The 18,529-nt window shown below is 45.3% G+C and overlaps 1 protein-coding gene across 1 annotated transcript in view; it reads right to left on the reverse strand.

Moving 5' to 3' along the window:
* SNTB1 (syntrophin beta 1) overlaps positions 1 to 18,529 on the reverse strand; it is a 225,549-nt gene that overhangs the window by 59,884 nt on the left and 147,136 nt on the right. Inside the window, exon 3 of the mRNA XM_066379422.1 lies at positions 12,273 to 12,480. Within this exon, the coding sequence (XP_066235519.1) occupies positions 12,273 to 12,480 (208 nt within the window). The remainder of the gene's footprint in view (positions 1 to 12,272; positions 12,481 to 18,529) is intronic.

Raw genomic sequence — 18,529 nt, forward strand, 5'->3', positions numbered from 1 at the left:
AGGATCATAATAGAGTACTACAGTTATATGCCAACAAAATAGATATCCAAAAATGGATAATATAGAAGAAATGAATAAATTCCTAGGAAAATGTAAACTTCCAAGAATGAATTAGGAAGAAATACAACATCTGAACAGAATTGGTACTTTAAAAAAATTCCCAACAAATAAAAGTACAGGACTAGATGGCTTCCCAGATGAATTCTATTTGACTCCAACCTTATTTCTAGGTTTCCCAAATTCACCTTAGTCAAAATGCTGGTGCTCGAATTCAACAGCTAAACTCTATGCAGCTAAACTGTGCACTGTGTACATACAGGAAACATTTTTGTGTTTTCAGCGCTGACACCAGAAATTTTTCAACTTTTTTCATCTCAGGGCACACATAAACTAATTACTAAAATCCTGCAGCATGCCCCAAAATATTTTTTGCTGATCTGAAAAAAAAAAATAGGTGTAATTTTGATTCATTCACACTGGACAGCTATTGTTGTGTTGGCTGTTGTCATTTTTTTTTCTTGAGAATTTAGGAGAAAAGAGGTCAGTGCCCTAAGTAGTCAGGTATTGCATGTTTTAAAAATTCTTGTGGCACACTACTTGAAAATCACTGGCTGGCACTATTGACTTCAGGTTGTGTTAGTGTGTCTGTGTTGGAGATCTGGGCGTACAAAAGTAAATGGTCATCTGAGGTGCTTGTGAAACATGGACATGCCTACATGTTCCGTCTTCTCTATGGAGACCCCTGAAACATTTCTCTCAACGCCTCTGACAAGAATCCCATTTGCCTGATCTCCTTCTCCCCGTTTATGGAGGTGCAAGTGAGCAGAAAGCAGCCCTCCAGGTAGACAACTAACTAGGGAAAAGGAGTCTAGGAATCCCAACTAAGAAGACTCAGACACACCATAGTTTATGTAAGATTTAGTCCATCTGTATGCCGAGCAGAGCATGAGAGAGCAGAGTGAGGAGTGGGGAGGGACAGAGGTAGGTGAACTATATGGCCACATGGTTTGGAGCCACAATTAAGTTGTTTGACAAATAAGTGCAATGATTAGTAGTGCCAGTATTATTTTAAAAGTCTTTCAGGACAAGAAGAAAATGTCAATGCTACTTAGGGTAACAGGGCCATAGCCAATGGATCATTATGACCAGAAACCAACTCTAATCCCAACTTATCCTCTTCCTGATATCCCCCAAGGCTTTACTCTTTCATTCCATTCACTCTTCTCATTTTCCTAGAGACCTCTTCTACTCTTGGACTCGCTCTACAAGGTACTCCCAGTCTCTGTCCCTACCTTTGATCTCCCCAAAGTTCTATACCAGTAGTCTGCCGCATTTCCCATTGGCGAAACAGCAATGAAAGAATCACAGTTGCATAATTCTGAGTAGTTCTTACAATGCTTTGCATGGATAACAGGTGCGCCCAGGTATAGAAAATTCTTCCCTGAACTGAAAATCACAGAGTTTTAGTCCCATCCCTAATGTAAACTAGCTGCATGATTATGGTCGAGTAACATAAAATTGCCAATTCATACTGTATTATTCTTTCTGTGCCTTCTTAAGCTCTAAAGGTTTTGTAAGAATCTGTGGTTCTTAAAGCTCAGGGCACATGAAAGGCATACATCTGAGTTGTGTTACTGGGGCAACAGAGCAACTTGAGCTTAGAGGCCATATTTTCTGACTTCTAATCTATCGTTCTTTTCATTAAGAAGAATGACAAGTTTATAGAAAATGAAGAACAGCCACTCAAACACCATCACCCCTGCACATCCCTCAAAATTGTGACACCTGACATTTTCAAATAAGAAAACCTCAAAGTTATACCAAGTTCATGGTCTGAGAGTTCTTATAAGAAAGGATGATTGTTTACAACATAGAAATGAGGGGCAGGTGACTGGGTCTCACACTCTGAACACATAATGTAAAACTGTAAGCTATTCTCAAAGAAAGAGTGTTGCAGTGTCTACTGGCAACAAAGGCTACATGTTCTTGCTTGTACCACTGGTCCACTGACTCATTCATTTGATAAAGATAGAATGCCCACCTACTATTTCCCGGACACTGCCTAGGCACTGGAGCAAGACATAAATAAGAAATCTCATCTTTCCTCTCTGGAAGGTTAGAACCTGCAATGGCAAAAACAGATCAAGGAATATATCGAGGCTTCTCCCTGGCTCTATGAAAGGGCAGTGAGTGCAGGTAATTCTGAGAGTCCTGCTTGACCTCTGAGGCTTCATGAAGACCCCCACTTTCCACCCCAATTAATTCAATAAAAACCCTCATTTTTATCTTGACACAGGGCATATATAATATAAATATGGATGGTCTTAAACCATGTTCTAGAACTCTAGACACACCTATATTCCTATCCTTAATTCTCAATCAAATCAATATAAAGAACGTCGAATTTATTCACTTGATGAACCAAGGAACTGATTCAGCTGACAATACTGAAAATGCCAAGATGAAAAATTGAAATGTGCTAATTTGCCTGGTATTTGTAATATGTTAGAATAAAAAAGCCCAGGCCAAAAATGGAAAGATGCTAACAGAATTTCAAAGCCTTAAAAAATAATTAGCTTATGGTGTGAGGGAGGAAAGAGTGAGGAAGTATAAGGGTACGTTACTAAAATTGGAATACAATTGTAAATAAAAGTAATCTTCTAGGTAGTGGCTGTAACCAACAGCATATCGTGGAACTGTCTTCATCTCCCTGTCACTTAAAGGTGCAAGTACATCTGCTGGAATTCCCCTCGCCCTCCGTGAACACACCGGTGATTTTAGTTGATGACATTGGTCCTCTGCCAGAATTCTTTGTACTGGCCGGGTGCATCCAACCCTCACCTTACCTGGCTACTGACTGCTCACGGATTAACCCTTCTCTTTCTCAAAGGAATTGGCCCCTGGCTGAAAGGAGTGGTCCATAGCTAATTGCTGACTTATGGTGTTACCAAATCCTGGTTCCCTTGACTCGAGGTGGAAGAGCTCTGTCTCCAGTCATGCCCTCGAGATTCCCGTGTGATCAGGCTGAGGCTAGATTTTAGCTGATCCCACCTCTGTGCTTCGCTTCCTCCCAGTCTGCGCTGCGCGTCTCCCGACCTTACAGGTTTCTAAGAGTTGTTGAGTAATTCAACGGAGGCCATTACACTGAGGCGGCCCTGACGTCATGGCAGCCTACAAATCTAAGTCTGAGGATGATGTCAAGGTAACAAAATCGAAACTGAAGGCCAACCCACCCCAAGCAGTCAATCAGGCTTCAAGCTCTAGCCAGTCAATTAATTTCCTTGCTTGGCTGCCACACTTTTTCTACATGAACTCCTGGCAGTGCTGACTTCCTGTTTGGTGCTTCCCAACGGGAATCAATTGTTCCTCAAGCTCCTAAGATTTTCAGATGCCTCTGCTTATCTTTTAACAGAGTCCTTGCTCCGTATTGTTCCCCGAGAAGCTCCATCTCAGACTCGAAAGAATACTAAGACTTTAATCAATGGATGGTCTATTTCATAAAGGAAGGCCAGTCTGTAATGCCCGATAAGGTAGAGTTTAGCAGAGTTCGCTAGCCCTCTCACCAGGCACAGGGTACTTTTTAAATCTCGAGTCCTATAGTCTTTGCCAAAGAGATCAAATCAGGCCTGTACGAATCTGTGGGAATCAGCCTACAAGAACAAAGTCTACAAGAATGAAACCTACACGTCCCCATCACACCTCCATAGGGAGCTCTTCCCTTGGTGAGGGTGACTCACATAAATAACTAAATTGCACTGTGAGGCCATGCAGGAAAGTGAGCATATTTTCATCATGGCTGCCTTTGCTTCCTATCCAACCCAGCCATTCCAATTTCAAATTCCAATTTGTCTTGGAGAGACTGGCAAGCGGGAGCCATCTGAATTATATGCACATTGGCACATTCCTTTAAACACTTGCAGTAAAAGACTAGGTGGAAGAGAGCCAAACTATTGCCAGGTTTTTGTCGATCTTGCCCCATCTCAGAGGTGATTCACTCAGGAACTTGATGACTGCCTTTTAAAGCAACACAACAGGCCTATTAGCACTTCATTGCATTAGCAGTCTGTGTTGCCCAGCATGGCGAAGAGTCTTGATTTAGTGGTGATGCAAGTCCGTGTAACCCGGACAGCGGTTCTATTTCCATTAATCATCTGGGAGTTCCCTCAGGTCAGAGACCATTTTCTCCCTGGAAGAAGAAGTGGGGAATTCCCACTCAGGTGATTTTTTAGGCAGATGGTGGAGCTGATATATTTAGAGGCTCCAGAAATATCATTCCATTAATTACCCTGCCAACGTCATGATTACCAGCAGCCTGTGTTACTCAGGACAGGCCTATTTTAAAGTTACGTTTGGGAATCTGCTGTTACAGGTGGGCGATGCAGCAGGAGAATGGAGTAACTGGGTTGGTTATACTTCACTGGAATTTTTGGGGATAAATACATTGCTGTTGCTGGGTCTGAAATTAATGATTGTCTAGTGATTGTGAGAATATAGAAAATAGACACATGGCTATAGATAGATGTAGATGAATATAGATATGTTGATATATGTGTTGATAGAGATGGATAAATAGAGATAGATTAATATAGAGGTAAATGGATGAATAGCTAGATAGATATGGATAGTAAGAATGGAAAAAGAAAGAGATGGATACATAAATGGTTGAGAGAGAGAGAGAGCGAAAGATAATAGATAGATGAGAGAGAAAGGAAGAGATGGGGAGGAAGCATCCTGCCTTTGCACAGAAGGGCTGAACAATAAAAATGATCATGCAAGCTGAATATAATCTTACAAATCAGTTGGAAAATTTATTAAGAGTCATCTGAACAGCGCTTGTTGCCTGGTCCTCATACTACAACTTCCGATACAGAGCAAGCTTCTTTTTCAGGCCTGGGCAAGTTGTCACTCTCCTTTCTAAGTTTGCATCAGCAAGCAACATTTTCTACTTCGTACTTGTAATGCTGGGAAATGTCTCTAAGCGGTCCTTTAATGTGGAGTTTTCCACAGGCCTCACTTCTCTTGGGGCGTCTTCATCCGTCTCTCCTTCTCTGCACGGAGAAGCTTCCCTGCCCTCAGTCCTTGGGGCTGTACCTTGGGAGGCTCTTGAACAGGATCAGTGTCTACATTCCCCAGGTCAGCTCTTTCTTCTATAATCCCGTGTACACTTGATTTGAACTTCACTTCCAGAGTTACATTACTTTCTATTTTGCTGCCTTTCATCTTTTTTGGATGGTTCCCCTAAAATCCATTCTTGTACAATGCCATGTAGATTTATCCACTGGGGACAAGGAGGAAACACAGTTACTCACTAGGCTGCCTGTCTGTAAATGGACTAACAGATGTACAGTGGCCAACCACAGACAAGCTTTGAAAGAAGTGACATTGGCCCGGCCTCTTGGCTCAGCAGTAGAGTATTGGCCTGGCGTGTGGAAGTCCCGGGTTCAATTCCCAGGCTGGGCACACAGGAGAAGCACCCATCTGCTTCTCCACCCTTCTCTCTTCTCTCTCTCCCTCTTTCTCTCTCCTCTATCCCACAGCCATGGCTTGAATGGTTTGAGCACGTTAGCCCTGGGCTCTGAGGATGGCTCCATGGCCTTGCCTGAGGCACTGAAATGCTTCAGTTGCCGAGTAAGAGAGCAGTGGCCCAGATAGGCAGAGCATCATCCTGTAGGGGGCTTGTTGGGTAGATCCTGGTTGGGGCGCATGTGAGAGTCTGTCTCTGCCTCCCTGCATCTTGCCTTTCATTTAATTTAAAAAAATAAAAAGGCCCTGACCAGTTGGCTCCGTGGTAGAGCATCGGCTTGATGTGCAGGAGTCCCGGGTTCAATTCTCCAGGGCACACAGGAGAAGCACCCATCTGCTTCTTCACCCTTCCCCCTCTCCTTCCTCTCTGTCTCTCTCTTTCCCTCCCGCAGCCAGGGTTCCATTGGAGCAAAGTTGGCCCGGGCACTGAGGATGGCTCCATGGCCTCTGCCTCAAATGCTAGAATGGCTCTGATTGCAGTGGAGCAATGGCCCAGAGGGGCCAAGCATCGCCCCCTGGTGGGCATGCCAGGTGGATCCTGGTCGGGCGCATGCGGGAGTCTGTCTTCCTGCCTCTCTCCGCTTCTCACTTTGGAAAAATACCAAAAATAAAAAATAAAAATAAATAAAAAATTAAAAGAAAAAAGAAAGAAGTGGCATGGACTGGTCACTGATCAGAATGCATTTCTGCTGTTTACATAGTGACTTGTGGATAGCCTGCACACAGCAAAGTTTTAATCTATAAAATGTAGCCACAATCAATAGACCATGGTAAATGTAATTTGAACCATGTTGTTGAGAGACTGGTGTTATTTAATTAAACCATGGAAATGTGCAAAACAAGGCCAACTGTGTTTGTGGGTGCTTGTGCCAGATGTGAGTATGTGTGTATTTTATAATCTAGTCTTCTCTTGACCTATGTTATCAGAGATGATTTCAGTCTCTGTGGGACCTGTTCTTTGGGCTTCACAGTACAAATGAAATGCAGAGGAGTACTGTGTAGATTATAAAGGCAGGCATCTAGCCAGAGAGGTTCAGTTGATTGACACAGTCAATAATAGATGGGAAGATCAGAGGAGAGGATCCCTTCCTAATTTGTGTCATGGGAGGAAGGAGAACAGTTGAAGATTGTAATGGATGTCGATAGGAGAGAGAATGTTTTAGTAAAAGATTTTATAAGATCTTAGTCCTGGTACGTGAATTCTGCCCGCTGTGGACTAAATTCTGTGTCCTCCCAAAACCCATGTGTCGAAACCCAACACGGTGGTATTTGGAGGTGGAACCTATGGGAGGTAACTACCTAAAGGGAGAGCCCCCGTGATGGGATTAGTGTCTTTATAAGGAGAGGATGAAAGCTGGCCCTCTCTCGCTGCTTTGAAGACACAGGAGAAGAAGGCTGTCTCTAAGCGGAAAGAGGGCTTGCACTAGAACCTGACAATGCGGGCACCTTGCTCTCAGATTTCCAGCCTCCAGACTGTGAGAAATACATTTCTGCTGTCTAAGCCACCCAGTCTCTGGTGCTACAGCAGCCCCAACTGAGGAGTAAGCCCAAACTTAATTTCCATAAAAGGCAAATAGCAGATTTTGAGTGTTTCTGAAATGCCTCGTAGTGCTGGGATTGTGCTTTTGATGTGCAATACCACTCCAACCCTGGATTCTGGGGCGCCTCCCTCCTGGAGACATGTATTCCCTGGGTTCCTTGGCCTCATGGAAAAGTCTGGGCTGGGCCGTGCACAAGAAGGGCTCAAACTCTGGCTCCGCCGCTCACTAGAGGAGTGATGCTAGAAAAGGAACTCCGTTCCTCCAAGCTGACCTCATAGGATACAGATGATTTAAAGCACATTGCCTGAACCAGACGGGGCACATCATAAATACTAATTACTGGCTTCCCTTCCTCCCGCAGCACCCTGGGGAGGTGCAGTGATAGGATCGCTCGCCTTTGAAGAAATCTGCAGTGGAGAGGACTGAAGCTGAGCGCTGAACTTGCACCTCGGAGCTCCCAACTGGGTTGGACTGTTTCGTTGGCTTGTGATTTTTTTGGTGTTTTTGCTCTGACAAGAAATAGTTTGCACTCTGAGATAAGAAGGTTAAGCAAAGGCAATGCCTGATGAACTGAGCACAAAACAACTCAACAAGTCTGCCGTGTCCCTGTTTGTTATTGTTTTTCTAAGCAGCAAAAACAGTCAGAGCTTGGTTGATTCTTCTCTTTTCTATATAACCAGTCAGTTGGAAACACCTTAATGATAACTGTGAAAAGATGATTTGAAAATGATTTTAAAAACATGTGTTTGAGGCATGAGGCATTTAATAATTCAGGGTAGGGTTTAGCATTTATGGGCCCTTTTGGGATAGAAATAAGGAATTAAAATTTTTGAGACCCGGATGTTCATGGGAAAGACATTACATTGTGCACCTGGCCCATCTATAGGTAAGGGCATTCACGGGAGAGAGCAGTACAAGACCTGCCACTGTGTGTAGTTGACAGAACCAGGAAGTCAGGAGAAAAGGACTGTGGTCCCAGTCCAATGGCCCCAGTCCAAAGGCTACTGGCCCGGCCCTGACCTGGATACTGTGGGGGTCCAGGGACCAACTGTTAGAGTTCAAGGAAAATTAAAACACTGCAGTGAATGAGCTGCAGTGGATTTTTAAAAAAGTTAAGTAAAAAGAAATGATGTCACAATATTGTCCCACTCTAATTATTCCTGTATTTTTATTCAGAATGTAACTTTAGAGAAAACACCTTCCATCCTCTGGGTTGCTCATTTTCAGAAAGGAGAGGTTGGGTTACAGCACTGTCTTACTTCAGGTTGCTATAACAGATGACCATCGACTGGGTGCCTTAAACAACACACATTTATTTCTCAGGATTTTGGAAGCCGAAAGTCTAGGATCGGGGTGCCAACGTGGGTTCTCCAAGCCCCTTCCTGGCGTGTAGAAGGCAACTGTCTCGCTGTATCTTTAGATGGTGAAGAGAGAGAGAGTGCTGGTCTCTCTGTCCCCTATAAGGGCACCAGTTCCATGGTGGGCATTCTACTCTCATGACCTCATCTAAACCTAATTACCTCCCAAAGGCCCACCTCCAAATCCCATCACACTAAGTAAGGATCAGGATTTCAATATATGAATCTTGGGGGCTACAAACAATCAGTCCATAGTAATCACCCCTAAGTCTCCTTCTCTCTGATTTTGCATATGAAGGTTCCCTACTGGCCACCAAGTCAAAATCAAACCATCTGTCCAGCTGTCAAAATCTTCCCTAACTGGATGGCATCCAAGGTAGCAGATTTGCTTGTCACCGTTCTCTAGGCTGAACCCACACCTCCCTTAGACGAGTCTCTGGACTGCCCTCCCCGGCAAGCTGTACGAATCAATTACTTCCACTTTTTTTTTTTTCCTCAGACTCCTTCTCCCCTTTTGGAGTACACTGAACTCTGTTGACCCCCAAACTAGTCATTTTACAGGCGCTTCCCATCCCCAGACCACCGCACCGAGAAATATAAGACAAGGCTTTCCTCCTGGGTGGTGACGATGCTTTAGGATTTGCACCGAGCTGGGTTTTCAAAGAGAAGTTGTTGTAATGCCACCATGTTCCTGTAAATGCCAGTTCCAAACACTTGAAATTAAATATAATATGTACAGATCTCCTCGTCTGAGCTCCTGTTATTAATCTACAAAATGAAAGATTAGCAGTATAGGAAAAGACAAAGGACATCAATTTAAGGTAAATTGCAGTGGAATATATAGAAGATCACACTTTATATCCTTCCAAATACCAAGCAAATTTGCTGATGTTTCTGATAATATAAGAAAGCTACAGTCTTGAGGATTTGCCATTCATTGTAACATTTTGCTAAAGACCATTCATATGTCTCCACACTAGGATTTAGTATTAAATGTTTATTCAAAAAAGACTTCAGTTTGAATTGATTCCTGTAGATTTGATCCATGGTAATTGTTTTGAGAAGTTTTGAATATGAAGGCCATGGAAGCTAGTCTTGCTTCTGATAACTGTCGTGAAAAGTCATTATTTCTCTTTTAGATCCAATGCATAATACAATTTAAAGAAATACGTGTCACGATTATCTGGAATTCTATCAAAAGAACAATACTATTCTAAAAACAGGAAGAGCTTTTTGTGTGCCTTTATTACTGCTCTGTGGAAATGCTTAATAATTTGTCTACTGATAATTATGGATAAGCAAAAGGCAGAAGCAGACAACTTGGAAGTAGGGAAAATAGAACCTTTGGAAAAATTTTCAGTGTCATTAATACTGAGACACAATATTCAACGAGCCAAACAGTAATGACTTTAAAAGTGATTATATCAAAAGAGACGAAAACAAAAAGACTGGAGAGTTGAGACCATTTCAGTTGCTCAGAAGGTGAAGAAATGTGTGCTCTAGACAGCCTCCCTTTGCACCACACCCAGCCCCTCCTCCAGTTTCCATCATGCTCTGAGCCCTGAGAGGTGACCTTAACAGAGTGTATCAGTGGGCCCCCTTGCCTCTGGCTTCCGGTCAGCTTCAGCCAATAGGAGACACCAGCAAAATGTCAGCAGGTAGGGGTTGGCAGGGGTGGTGTCTCTCTCCCAAAGACCCAGCTCGTAGTGAGCGGCCCTTTGCTACAGCTACCCGTCTCGTTGATTTCTTAACTGCTCCTTTTCCTGGCTATTTCAGGTTAAGGGATGGTAGTGGCCTCTTGCTGTTGTTAGCTCCGGGGTACTTCTCTATCTCTTATGGGTTTCCCTTTACCTTCCCACACCATGTAAGTCGTTCCTGCAAGAAGTCCTTTTCCAATCATCCCTTCTGAGTTTGCCATCCAACTTCTGCCAGGACTGGGAGACATATGGGACATCTCCAAGTCCACTCAGGACCTTAACTGCGTGAGCACATTTTTCAGCCTAACCAGTGCCTTGCCTAGTCCTTCTCTAGTGAATGTCTGTTGCCTTTGCTTCCTCAGAATCCATTTAGTCTTTTCCTTGCATGGCAGCTTAATTTTCCCCTAGAGAATCCCCTCTCCTCATCGCTCAGTGCACACAGCTTGGATGAGGCTGAGCTCAGGCCCAACCCGAGGCTGATTATGTGATCTAAGTCAAATCCATTAGGTTTCATCTTAGGGCTTCTGTTGGAACTCTGAGGGGCAAAGACACTTCTATTGACCGAGAGAGCCAACTGGAAGGAAAAACACAAGCGTGGAAGAGTGGGGCCTTGGAGGAGGGCACACCTAAGTATAATCCCACACAGTGGAAAGGGTGCCAAGAGCTGGAGAGGCAGGCCTAGCATCACTTAAACCCCTGGCCCGGCCACGCCTGAAGCTTATGTGTAGACATTGTAATTCTAAGAAGCGGTGCATCCCCCTTTCTGACTCAAGCTGAGTTGAGCTTCTTGCAAATGGAAGATCCCTCATACGCTCTGTCCTAATGAAAACACATATATTTGGAGAGAGAAAAAAGTGGGGAGTGTTATAGACTGTGACTTCTAAAATGACATCATCCAGATTTGCCGTGTTGTTTTCATCAAGGACCTTGACAGATAAGGTCACAAGGGGCTACCTGAGGTTTCTGTTTGTTATGGTTTTGGAGCTTCCACCACATGCTTTGTCCCTTTTAGTCCTTTGCAATCTGTGAGAGAGAGATGGGACAGGACCAAACCAAACAGCCCTCTCAGTGTTGAACTTTGTGGCTGAGCCCCACGCCTGAACTAGTACAAACAAAGAACAATGGTGGAAAACAGCCGAATGCTGTGCTCAAGTATTATTTTCAAGTGCCGTTTGACTGGGCCTTCTCAGATGACACGGTTCACCGGCAGGAAAGCTGTTATTGTGACAATCATTATTCTCATTTACTGCCTATTAGAATGTGAGTCATGGGGAGGTCAGAGTGTCCCAAAAGCCCAGTGTTCCTGAGCACTCAAGGTCAAGTTCAAGGGACAGCCATCAGGTGTAGGGACAATGGCAAAGGTTCAAACCTTCGAAACGAACAGAAGGGTTAATTCCCAGGAGATCACTGCAAAATGAGTTTTACTATCTTCAACATATCACATAGCTTGGGAAAGAAATCAGAGTGACAGTGTTAACATGACCCAGGTCCCTTCCGCAGCGGCTTTATTCCCTGTGCACAGAGACGAGGACTTGGTTCATCTTCACACGCCCCTCCCCATTCCTGCCTACCACCGCGCCTTGCGTAAAATAGGTACTCATCAGTGTTGACATTCAGGGTCTGCTGGCTTAAGAATACAGATAAAATAGAAGCTAACACATGAAAAGAGGCAGCATGGAGTCTGTTGCTCAGAGAAATCCTTGCTGATTGCTGTTATTTGTAAATGTATCTGCATTATTAACAAGCAGGTGCAGCAAAAGCCACACAAGCCCTTTTAAGCAATCATTTCACCTTCTGTCCTTCCCAAGGCAACAGCTCTGGTGTGAATGTGAGTTATTTCCCCCGCCCTTCCTCTGTGGACGTGAGACGGAAACTACCCAGCCTTTTGCTCCCTCATTCATCCATTCAACAAACAGTTAGTGACCACCTGCCACTGGCCACATGTTGGTGTATACCTGGGGAAATTAAAGTCCATTAAGACACAGCCCCTGTAAAATGCAAATACAAACCTGTTGGATCTGACAAGACATCCAAACAGATTGTGAATGAGCGACGGCCTGTGGAGGGGGGTACTTGACTTCAGTGGTTGCTACACGGGCCTGGGAAACCCGGAGTGGGGGGCATGCTGATCACAGGGGAGACACTTTCCTTACCTTTTCTGCAAGCCAGCCGAGATGCCTGATCTCTCGGCTCCCGGCAATGCCCGTTTTCCCCAGCTGCTCTCTGACCTCGGCCATCACGCGGGTCAGCAGGTCACTAACGTTGGAATGGATGGCACTGAACCAGGCCTGGGCGGTGGCTGAGTCCTTGCTCCTTAGGATCACCGTGTGCTTAGCATCTGGAGAGTGGATTTCAAGCTGCCTAGGGGACCAAAGGGAGAAGCATTAGAAGGTTTTCCGGCGGATCAAGCTTCCTCCAGTCTCCGGCCACAAAGGTAAACGAACACTTCACTCTTACTTTTAGACTCGGTCAGTTTCACATAGTTTATCTTAGTGGTCCAATCATCCATTCACTCACTTATTCATTCATTCATCCATTCATTCATCTATTCACCCACGAATAGTTATTGAGGGTCCATGCGTTAGTGCAGGTACTGAGGGCAGCTATCCAAGCACTTACTGAAGTAAGAAGTTCTGGTTTTCCTGCTATTGTGCTGACTGGTTGATTAGGAGTTTCGTATCAAGTCTTCCGAACTGAGAGCTGGTATTCATTTGCCCTACCTCTCCATCCACAGAGGATTTTCATTATCTGCACATACTCTGGCTGCCGCTGGCAGAAAGTTGAAATACCTAGCCACACACTTAATCTACTGCTCAGTGTTAATCGTGAATATTTTAGAATCAAAGTGACCAAACTGCACTTAATCCTCAAACATGTATAGTGAAGGGAGTGAAACAACTTGGAGAGGGGTAACAATGGGAAGACGGAGGCACTAGGAATGCTACGTTTAGAGTCAAACACCAAAGTTTAAGTCAGAACTCCAACCATATCACCTGAGATACAGAGTGTGAGATCTGCATACTGTCCTTGTGGAAAACGGAGGACAGTCTAGACAAATACTTGTGTTTAACTTGTTATTTTGAAATACTGATAGATTAACATGGTGTTGCAAAAATAGGACAGAGGTCTGGGTATACTCTTTCATCCCGTTTCTCCAGATACAGTTATAAATATTTTTTTCTTCTTTTCCAAGTGAGAGGAGGGGAGACAGAGAGACAGACTCCCGCATGTGCCCCAATGGGGATCCACCTGCAACCCCCATCTGGGGCTGATGCTCGGCCCATCTGGGGTCATGCTCATACCAAGCTATTTTTAGCACCTGAGGTGGAGGCTCCATAGAGCCATCCTCAGCACCTGGAGCCGATGTGCTCGAACCAATAGAGCCATGGTTGTGGGAGAGGAAGAGAGAGAGATACAGAGAAAAGGGGAATGGGTAGAGGTGGAGAAGCAGATGGTCACTTCTCCTGTGTTCCCTGAATAGGAATCAAACCCAGAATATTCACACGTCAAGCTGATGCTCTACCACTAGCCAACCAGCCAGGGCAACAGTTATATTTTATGTAACTATAATTCAATAACAAACCCAGGAAATTGAGCCTGATCCAGGTAAGTGTGTGGTTCTATGCTATTTTATCATGTGCAGATTCTTGGAACCACCAGCACAATCAAGACAAAACTATCACCACCAGAAAGCCCTCCCACCAGCTGTAAGTGCTCCCCACGTACCACCATCCCAAATAAACTATTCCATCACCAGAAAGCCCTCCCACCAGATGCAAGTGCCCCCCGCGTACCACCATCCCAAATAAACTATTCTATCACCAGAAAGCCCTCCCACCAGATGCAAGTGCCCCCCGCGTACCACCATCCCAAATAAACTATTCCATCACCAGGAAGCCCTCCCACCAGATGCAAGTGCTCCCCCCGTACCACCATCCCAAATAAACTATTCCATCACCAGGAAGCCCTCCCACCAGATGCAAGTGCTCCCCCCGTACCACCATCCCAAATAAACTATTCCATCACCAGGAAGCCCTCCCACCAGATGCAAGTGCCCCCCCCCCACCATCCCAAATAAACTATTCCATCACCAGAAAGCCCTCCCACCAGATGCAAGTGCCCCCCCGTGTACCACCATCCCAAATAAACTATTCCATCACCAGAAAGCCCTCCCACCAGCTGCAAGTGCCCCCCACGTACCACCATCCCAAATAAACTATTCCATCACCAGAAAGCCCTCCCACCAGATGCAAGTGCCCCCCGCGTACCACCATCCCAAATAAACTATTCCATCACCAGAAAGCCCTCCCACCAGCTGCAAGTGCCCCCCGTGTACCACCATCCCAAATAAACTATTCCATCACCAGAAAGCCCTCCCACCAGATGCAAGTGCCCCCCCCCCCGTACCACCATCCCAAATAAACTATTCCATCACCAGAAAGCCCTCCCACCAGCTGCAAGTGCCCCCCCCCCCCCCGTACCACCATCCCAAATCCCTGGCACCCATAAGCGTGTTCTCCACATCTATACTTTTGAGACAGATCATTTTATTGCAGAGGTTTAAAAAAGCCACATTTTATTCAACCATGTACATATGTAAATAAATACCATGTATTCTTTTATGTTTGCATTAGAAAGATATAGGGATGAGGAAATTTGACAGAATAAAATCATCCATTTATTAATATCCTTTCACCCTTTAATAATTAGGTTACCCTTCATTAAGTATTTACTACATGCCAGGCAAAGTTTAAATATTTTTACATTATTTTATGTACTTTGCCTAATAGCCCTCTGATGGATATTATTAATCCCATATAACAGAAAGAAATACTGAAATTTAGAGGGAGGGGGAAAGAAGTGTGTTCACCCCAAGGCCACACAATTGGTGATCTTGGTTAGGCTCAAAAGTCCATGAATTAAATACTGGGCTACAGTGTCTCTCCTTTAGACTAGACAACTCCCAGTAGAAGAGCACCCATTGTCCCCTACCGCCCTGTGAAGTCATCATCACCAGCAACTGTGCCCCCAAGTGCCCTACTTAGCTCCTGAGTTCCAAAATAACAATTTTGCAGATCACTTGAAAATCAGAAGCCCCAAGTAACCTGGCCTCATTTACATTTGAAACAAACCTTTTAGAGTGTGAGTCAACCTTCTTATCCAAACTTAAATTGTAGGAAAGGAATGATGTATAATGTGCAGTGTCTCTGGGGGGGGGGGGGGGTTAGCAATAATGAGCCTTTTTAGAAGAAATTTAGAAAACAAGCCTCCTCACTGAGACTCCAAAGGCTTTCTGTGATGAAACAAATTCTTCAGGTGACATCTGTCCTCATCCAGAAGAAAAAATGTCATGCCTCTCAGGTCCTTTTCAAAGAAATGGGCCAGCAATGTGGGGTGAGTTTTCTTTCCCTCCCAAAGTTCCCACTTGTCAGTCAAGTTGCAGAGTTAAAACTCAGACTGGGATTCTCTCTTTCTTTCTTTTTTTATTTTTTTATTTTTCTGACGTGAGAAGAGGGAGGTAAAGAGACAGACTCCCACATGCACCTGACTGGGATCCACCTAGCAAGCCCACTAGGGGGTGATGATCTGCCCATCTGGGCCATTGCGCTGTTGCAACTGGAGCCATTTTAGTGCTTGAGGCGGAGGCCATGGAGCCATCCTCAGCACCTGGGCCAACTTTGCTCCAATGGAGCCATGGATGCAGTGGGGGAACAGAGAGAAAAAGAGAAAGGAGAGGGGGAAGGGTGGAGAAGCAGATGGGTGCTTCTCCTCCTGTGTGCTCTGGCCGGGAATCAAACCTGGGACTTCCACACGCTGGGCTGATGCTCTACCACTGGGCCAACTGGCCAGGGCCTCTGTCCGTCTCTCTTTTTTTTAAATTCAGTGAGAGGAGGGGAGGCAGAGACAGACTCCCAAATGCACCCTGACAAGGATCCACCCAGCAAGCCGCCTACCTGGCAATGCTTTGCCCATTTGGGGCCATTGCTCTGTTGCTCAGCAACTGAGCTATTTTAGCACCTGAGGTGAGGCCATGGAGCCTTCCTCAGCACCCAGGGCCATTTTGCTTCAAGTCATGGCTGCAGTAGGGGGAGAGAGAGAGAGAGAAGCGAGGCTGGGAGGGGTGAAGAAGCAAATGGGTGCTTCTCCCATGTGCCCTGACCGGGAATCGAACCTGGAACATCCACATGCCAGGCTGACACTCTACCAGTGAGACAACTGGCCAGGGCTTGGGATTCTCAAAAAGCATTAATGAGAGCTCAACTTGCTTTTCAAATTATTCAGTATCTATTACCCTAGGAATTTAAAACAGGCAAATAATTCTTTCATAATCTTCTCGTTTGAAGAACTGGATTTGTTTTGAAAGCAATGACAGTTTGGGAAGCAGCCTCTCTCCAGATATCTCATATGCACAAACCCACAAACAACTGATACCAGCAAAAAGGAAAGCAAAACATTCCTCTTTGTTGGGTTGCCAGCAGACTCCCCTCCCCACCCCGGGGGGAAGCCGGCTTGTAAACAGAGGTACAGGCTAGGGAAGAGGAGGCCCAAGGCTTTGACAGCATGTATCACCATTATTCATTTTTAAGTAAGATGTTAAGTATAACATACATATTTTTAAAAGTGCCCAAAGCAGAGTGTACAGCTCAACTGAATTTTCGCAAAGGGAACCCATTTGTATAACCACCACTCCAATCAAGAACTAGGATATGACAGGCCTCCTCGAAGTCCTCTTCACATTCCCGTTACAATTACCTACCCCCGCCCCAGATCACCACTCTGAGGATGTCTGTCCCCATCGATCCTTTTGTCTCAGGCAAAATGAAGGAGGTTGTTTTCATTTGTTGTCTTTGTAGCCTGCAGTATAGTGAGGATCTTGGACGACTGCTGAGGTAAAGCGTAAACACCAGGCCCAGTGCTTGTTAGTGGCGGTTCTCTGAGCGCGGTCACTGACCAGCAGCAGAGGGATGACCGCATCACCTGGGAGCTTACTGGAAATGCAACGTCTTAGTCCTCACCCTGGACCTGCTGAACTGGGAAATTCCAGGGCTGGGGCCCAGCAATAACCCCCCAGGTGAATCTGTGGCCATTCAGGTTAGAGAAGGGTCGCCCCAGGGGTTCATAAGGCAAAGCACTAAGCTTGCTGGTTTGTTTCCCATCACTGAGGTGGCCAGGCTGCAAAGGAAATTGACCTCCCGCCCATTCCATCTCAAAGAACACAGGGGACCCAGAATAGAGGGGCCTGTGGCTTTTTATAGTCAAAAGAAGCCAGAAGTTCTTATTAACCGCTGTTCTTCCACCTGACCTGTGGTGGCGCAGTGGATAAAGCATCAACCTGGAGGGCTGAGGTCACCTGTTCGAAACCCTGCACTTGTCTGGTCAAGGCACATATGGGAGTGGATGATGCTTCCTGCTCCTCCCCCCTTTCTCTTTCTCTCTCTCTCTCTCTCTCTCTCTCTCTCTCTCTCTCCCCTCTCTAAAATATTTTTTTAAAACAATTCTTCTTCCAAAACCCTTTAATAGTTTTTTGTTTTAAAAAAATCATTTAATTAAATATAGATGTTTGGCCCCATCCCAGGGTTATAGAGTAAGATTTTTCTAGAAGGTGAGGCCTCTAGATGATATAGATTAAGGATCATGGCAGGCCTCTCTAAACCCAACCCAAACCCTTGAATGAGCTATGCCTATGGTTGATTGGCAGCAGAAGGGCAATACCACAGAAGGTTCCTGGAGAGTGTATCAGTAAGGTATTGCTGAGTAACAAATTCCCCCAGAATTAAGTGGCTTACAGCTGTGAACACTTGTTTTATGACTCTTTGTACATCATGGATTTCACGGTGGCTGAGCTGGGTGGGTCTGACTCAGGGGCTTCCGGTTAGTTTGCCATAAGGATGTCAACAGGGGTTTGGGCATCTGAAGTGGACTGGGTGGCGGCCCACTTCCCTGATGGCATACTTACATGGTGATTAGTAGGAGGCCCCAGTGCCTGGCCCTATGGGCTTCTGCAGAGGCTGCTCGAGTGCCTCATGACACGGCAGCTGGTTTTCCCCAGACAGCATGGAAGAGCTGCTATTCCTTTTATGACCCTGTCTCCAAAGTCATATACCACCACTCTGGTTCATTCTTATTGTTAGAAGTGAGTCACTCAGCCCAATGCACACTCACAAGGAGGAGAGTTAGGCCTCCCCTCTCAATAGAAAGAGAATAAAGGAATTTGGGGACATATCTTAAAACCATCACGGTGATGCTTTGAATGAAGTAATGTTCTGGAAAGAGTCGAGTCCAAATAGATAGGGGAGTGGAGTGTTTGGGGCTGTAACCAGCAGCCTGTTGAGGAGCCTGTAGACTTAGGCGAATAGACCATTCCTTCTGACTGAGCTGCAGCTCCGGGTTATAACACCAGACAGACTGC

The sequence above is a fragment of the Saccopteryx leptura genome, chromosome 3, assembly GCF_036850995.1.
Source record: "Saccopteryx leptura isolate mSacLep1 chromosome 3, mSacLep1_pri_phased_curated, whole genome shotgun sequence".
NCBI lineage: Eukaryota > Metazoa > Chordata > Mammalia > Chiroptera > Emballonuridae > Saccopteryx > Saccopteryx leptura.